Genomic DNA, 6358 nt, shown 5'->3' with positions numbered 1-6358 from the left:
AGGGACGTTGCCCCCGTTTAGTACCAGTTTTATGTTTGTTTTTTTAATTCATTTTATTACCCCATTCATTAAAGTAAAATAATAATAAATTTATTAATATTTTTAATTTATTCATTTATTTTTAAAAGTTGAATTATTTAAATATATTTGATAAACTAAGGCTTTTATTATTTGTCATATTCTTTAGATAATTTTAGTTGTCATCTTCTATTAGAACAAATGAAATTTCGTATAGTTTTCCATTTTAAGTATTGAATTTTTTAAAAAAATCAGTTAAATGGGACGGGACGAGGCCCTTGTTACTCGTACCCGCTCTGGAGCAAAGTCCCCATCCCATTCGAAATGGGGCCCACGAATATTGGGTTTGGCGGGTTTTAACTTGCCATCCCTATCTGTCGGAAAGCATCCACTTTTAATAATAATCAACAGTTCATTCAATTTGCAGAAATGGCAATTACAATTGAAGGTTTGTTTTCTTTGTCCTCCCTTTCCTTGTTTAATTTACATTTATTCGCAATGTTAACTTTTGCAATTTAAGGAAATAAAATTAGTTTAAATGGTTTCTTTTTATATATATATAAATTCTGTAGATTAAAATTCAAGGAGAAAATTAAATAAAAAGTATGCTCAATCATCAATTTATCATTCTAAAGGAGATTAGTGACTACCATGGCATTAGATCTTTACATATTGGAGTATTAGATCTTCGAATTTTGAATGACATTTTTAATAGTTATCAAGTGCCTTTATTTAATTGTTTGTTTTAAATTTTCATTAAGACACTAACCTGTAATTCTTATACTGTAACAATATGAATTGCAACTTATTTTTGTTAGTTTTCTTGCTCAGATTGAGCTTCTGTTAGCATATCATTTAGACCTTGTATATGTATATGTATGAAGTTGACGAATTGTTAATATTTTGGCATCCATTTTATTTTATTTTATTTTTTTTACTCTCAAACATAAATAATGTGCAATTTTGCATCCATGAAAGTTATGCCTTTATTTGAGCCCCATTCTTTATCAAAAAATGGATTTTTGAATAGTGCATTAATGATAAATGTTTGTTTAAAAAATAGAAAAAAATTATGAATTTAAAAATAATATTATTTTATTAAAGAATATGCGATTGAAGCGAGGTCATATCACTGTGGAAAAATGTATTTTGATTAAAAAAAATTGGGGGATGGGGGAGGAGGGGCTCGAACAAGGGCTATAAGTGTTTTGTACTTCAGTCCAATTATAGATGAAATGTAAAGAAAATGAAGTTCAAAGAAGAACAACAAATGTTCACACACGTGCCTATCATATTTTGGATTTATTTACTACAGTAAAACATTCTACCAATTCTAATTTTTAACTTATTTGAATTTGAGGGTAGAATGAAACTTTATTAGTCTCAAGTTGTGTTAGGGTTTATTATTGAATTTAACAATCATAGATGTCTTCTATACCATTTAGGGCCCGTTTGGTAGAGATTTTGAGAATTGATTTTTTGACCGTTAGAAAAAAAGTGGGATCCACATGTGACAGAAGAAGTCAAAAATTACGGCTTGAATAGTAAAATAACGGTCAAAAAATCAATTTTTTGGGACAAAAAATTCCTACCAAACGGGGCCTTAAATTGAAATACCAGTCTCTCCAAGTTAGAGAAACCTTAGCTTTTAATAAGAATTGTCCTTTTAAGGCTACTCGAATTAATGAGTGAATCAAAATTGAAGTCATTAATTTTTGAATGCATTTTATGAAAACTATAAAATTTACTATATAAGTTTGGATTATATATATGAACAAGTAGATCTTGATAATAATAATTCGTTAAAATGATATTTGTTTCCATACGTCTTGATGTGAGTTACCATGCTAGTAAAATAATTGCGTTTAAGCACTTCTAAAAATTAGTCGTCTAGAGTTTCAAAGTTATCGGGACCGCCCTGAATGATAATACCAAAATTGGTTCAATTGTATTTATGTTTGATCGTTACATCTTCGCTGTACAATCTAAGTATTATCGAACTTTCCTTCCACTTCGATACCTGTCGTTTCATTGCTATCTTGTTGAAGTTTAGTGAGGACAAAAATGTCAGTGACAAAAGTGAGATTTCACTAGTTCAGTGGCCGCATTTTGGACGAAAATGCCCCGTCCCCTTCCCCAAACAGAAATGAGAGTTGGCGCAACAGACTACGAAAGTGTGTCACTGTCGAGTCTTCTCATTCTTTGCCACCTACTTTCTCTCTCTACGGTTCTATGTATTTTTTACTGTCCTATAATTCTAATTTCCATTTTCAATGGCTTGTTCAGTTTCGATTCAAACCCTTTTACTTACCCCCAAACTACATTCACCTTCTTGCAATTCTTTTCCAGTTCTTCAAAGTAACGGAAATGATAAATATGGGAATAGAAAGAGGAAAGTTATCAAAAGATGCAGAGGAATGGTTCAGCACTTGGTGAAAGGACGACCTTCGGCAGCTTATGCTAGGGAAATGGAAAGACTCTCTGCTAAAGAATCTCTGCTTCGCGCTGTGAGTTTCTTTGGATTTTTTTTATTAAAGAAATTCCTAATTATTTTCACTCGCTTTGGGCTGCTCGTTTCTGTAATATTTTAGGGAAGTTACAAATTGGGTTTGGCTTTTCTAGATAATTTTTACTGTAATTTGCTTAATAAATACAGTATCTATAATCCTGTTCTTTCTGTTCATTATTCAATTTTCAAAGATAATTTTTTTTTTTTTACTTTTTTTTTATGTAATTTGCCTGAAAGTTTTGATCCTTGCATAATTGTGTCAGTATTTATTTTATCCTGTTTGTAGAATATATATTTATTGACTTAAATCGTTGGTGTACTTAAAATTTGCAGCTTCAGATTGCAATATTAACCTGATAGTATTGTTTACTGTTACATTTCTCCACAATCTCTTAGTAAATTTGGGTAATATCTTTCATTTGACTTGATGATTGATTTCTGGAGCTAATTAAATTGACAAAGTAATTCTGTATTGTATCAATATCCATTTTCTGTAATTCAGTTCAAGGATGCTGGGGGATTTGAAGCTTTAATCGCAGGGAAAACAACAGAGATGCAATGCATTGACGTGAATGAAAGAATTGTTAGCCTTGAACGACTCAATTCGACACTTCGACCAACAACGTAGGTTGTTTATTCTTTCAATGCTAATTCAGTGTATAACTGCTTGTGGAGAGAAGGTGCTCATTTTGTGCTTTCAGCTACTCAGGTCTCCTTATCTGGAAGGTCAATGGAAGTGTGAATGGCTTGGATCGGGAAGTCCTGGGTTCATTGCTGCCCGTTTTTTGTTTGAGCAAGTTTTATCTTATTTTTTGTTTGATTTACAATGATTACAAAAGATTTGTTTCATTTCATTGTAAAGTGTTATTTAATTGGTGTCCCTCCTAATACAACTAAGAAATCCCTCTCTCAAGAACTAATTGGAGGGGAAGTTAGAAATAGCATGGTGGAGAAGAGTGATAGATTTCTTCAAATATAATGAACTAATTAAACAAAAAATGAAGAAGATGAGTAGCAAAATAATCTGCCACGGAATGCCTTACTTTTTCCCGAACTCACCCTTCTGAACTGCAATTGTTAGATTATTATGTTTTAGTATTGATGCAAGTCTTGCTTTTGTGCAGGAGGTTTCCTCCAACATTGGCAAACTTGTCAAACTTGGATACGGTGATCAAGGATGAATATGCAAATATTGCTGCAAATATAAAATTATTGAACTTGGTAATATATTCCTTTTCCAGGTGGCCTATATGTATTTTGTTGCTTATTAATCACTCGTCCTTTCCTCAATATAAGATGGCTGAAAAAGTTTTGAGAAATTTTTACCACCGTATCATCTTGTATCTAGGTTTTACTCTTTTTTGTTTTGCTTTTGTCACTGTGAGAACAGGCAAAACTAACCTGATAGTGCTAAAAACAAATGTTCCTTTCTCCTCTTTCAAGAAAAATAAGCCATTTATTATCTTGTGTATTTGTACGATGAGACATAAACACAAACTGATAAAGGGAGACAAGTTTATTTCAAAGACGTAACTGTAAATAAGCCATCAGAATAGTATCAAATATTTTTTTGTAGACATTATGAAATCCAAATTATGCCATGCCATGAAATATAGTTAGACATTTTCTCTATATATTTAAACTTGATTCATTGATGAGATAATCACTAATGACAACCTTGGTACTATAATAAGCTCCAAATTATCTGGTTTTTCATTTTCTCCCCGTCTTTTTCTAGATTTTCCCTAATTCGTTCCCTAACCACCAACCCCTTTTCAAGATAGTCGAATACAGACAATGGTTAAACTTTAAACTGAGTGACAGGAAATTAAAGCCCATCACCATCTCTAAATGTACCCAACCTGTGGGGTTCTTGGGTATTTACATCATAATTCTTAGCTACGACTAAGCCCTTGAGCGATGTTGATTTTGAGAAGTGATTTTGTTATTTTTGAGAACATGTAATATAAAAATAGAGAAAAGTTATGGATCCACATACAAAATTATTTTATTGAGAGAATGTTAGGTTGAAAATGAGTTTAAGGAAATGTGAATTTGAAAAAAGTTAACTTTCAAACAAGGACTTAGTATAGAACCACATATTGCTTTTTCAATATTTGACTGGCACCATGTTTTGTGTGCTTTATAAAATATTCCTGTTGAAATGCAGATACAAAGCAACTTCATTCTTTCTGCCAGGTTATCTATTGAGGGACCAAGGCGAATGAAAGTGGAATATGTTGAAGGGATATTTGAATCTCCAAAAATTTACGAAGAAAGCATACCTCAACAACTGAAGAGTGTTCTTGTTCAGGCAGCTAGCACAGTTCAGCAACTTCCTGTTTCTATCAGGGATGCTATAGTCAGTGGAGTCAGGATTCCTCTCGGTGAGCATTCCTGATTTGCCTTTTTCATTTTGTTCCTTCCACAAGTGTTAAAAAAAATAATAATAATAAATAGTTAACTTTCTTCCATCAGGACAAGTCCATGTATGTTTTAATTATGTACCATGCATTATTACTGTTGGTGTCAAAATCTATTAACACTTCAAATGTGCCAAAATCTCGATGTGGCTTTGTGACTTGGGGTGGCAACAGAGTGACAAATCGTCTAAGTGGAGCTAAGGTGGTCCTGTGTCGCTCAAGTCAATCTATACATTGAATAGAGTGTCATATAGTAAAATTGACTTGTCCATAATGTGAAAAGATCGTAACTTTTAGAAGGTAATATTATGGTAACTTTACTTGAAGGAAATGTGGAAATATATGGAATGTTGAGGATAGATTTTTCGATTTGATTGTGCACTTGTCTATTGCACCTATTCTCAGTCACTCTGTTTTGACTTCAGGCGGAACATTTCAGAGGCTTTTCTTGATTTCTTATCTCGACGAAGATATCCTGGTAAGTCTTAACCGTTGTTATTAATAATTAAGCAGTTTAAAAGGTATTCACAAATCTTTGAAACAGCTCGTTAATCGTGTCCATATTTGTGAATCACGTCTTTTTGGAGATTTGTCAATACTTCAATGACAAGTTGCAGATAGCTGGTGCGTACTTAGGATATTAGAGGACAAGAAATTGATATTCTGTGAGTTTTTGGTATAGAATAGAGGTAAACATGCACTCTTGAGGAATGTAGTTTTCCCTGCGAATTTCTCTGGAAAATTTTTTTTAAGTATCTAAAGAGAAGATTTTTTATCCTTGGCCAATAAGTTATTGAATCGAAGGACTGACATTTTGACTCATGAACTCTTATTCCTGTTCTAACATAGCATATTCATCTTGCTCATCACATTTCATGACATTTGGGCACGGTGAATGCAGATAACAAGGGATACTGCTGGAGTACCTGAAGTCTTTAGAAGATTAGACTCCGCACCGTTGCCTATGATAGATGGGATAACGGAATTTGAAAGTTGAAGACGCTTAAATTTCATTGTAAATTCCTAGTATAACCACAAGTATCCCAACCTCTGTCTACATTAGGGGAGAAAACACTGCTCCAGCTTTCCCGGTTTCCCCTTTTCGCTTTCCTCCATCTCTGTTGCCCTCTTGTTTTTGTAATAATACAACTTGACTGGCATTATTAACTTATTCCATCTTTGGAAGAATTTGTAGAATTTTTTACAAGGACTAAATGAATATGTTTGGGGTGGTATCAATGCATCCTTATCGTGGAAGGGAATTAGAATTCAAGTTGTTTAAAGCAGAGTTATTAACTTATGTTTTCAACATTCTTGGGTTAATTATCATCAAATAATTAGATTTCGGATTATAATTAATGGCCAATGAATAAAACACTTTCTTAACCATAGATTTAAGGTTGTGCCC

General features: G+C 32.8%; 1 protein-coding gene across 4 annotated transcripts; it reads left to right on the top strand.

The window, feature by feature from the left end:
• The first annotated feature begins 1977 nt into the window (after nucleotides 1-1977).
• LOC111384272 (probable plastid-lipid-associated protein 13, chloroplastic) lies at nucleotides 1978-6138 on the top strand. 4 transcript variants are annotated; one of them, XR_002700870.1, is made up of 9 exons: nucleotides 1978-2252; nucleotides 2368-2525; nucleotides 3030-3151; nucleotides 3237-3320; nucleotides 3652-3748; nucleotides 4698-4914; nucleotides 5376-5428; nucleotides 5495-5639; nucleotides 5852-6138. XR_002700870.1 is itself a non-coding variant. In XM_023008537.1 (9 exons), the coding sequence occupies exons 1-8, from the start codon at nucleotides 2138-2140 to the stop codon at nucleotides 5555-5557; spliced, it is 909 nt and encodes a 302-aa protein (XP_022864305.1). In that variant the 5' UTR covers nucleotides 1978-2137; the 3' UTR covers nucleotides 5558-5574; nucleotides 5852-5943. The 4 variants fall into 4 exon arrangements, 3 of the variants coding, with proteins under 3 accessions (XP_022864305.1, XP_022864304.1, XP_022864303.1); XM_023008537.1 differs by having other exon boundaries at nucleotides 5495-5574; nucleotides 5852-5943; XM_023008536.1 differs by lacking the exon at nucleotides 5495-5639 and having other exon boundaries at nucleotides 1983-2252; nucleotides 3237-3293.
• Nucleotides 6139-6358: the final 220 nt, after the last annotated feature.

Source organism: Olea europaea, unplaced genomic scaffold (genome assembly GCF_002742605.1).
Source record: "Olea europaea var. sylvestris unplaced genomic scaffold, O_europaea_v1 scaffold2883, whole genome shotgun sequence".
Lineage (NCBI taxonomy): Eukaryota > Viridiplantae > Streptophyta > Magnoliopsida > Lamiales > Oleaceae > Olea > Olea europaea.
The sequence above is the reverse complement of the archived record's forward strand: the minus strand, read 5'-3'. Positions and strand labels throughout refer to the sequence as shown.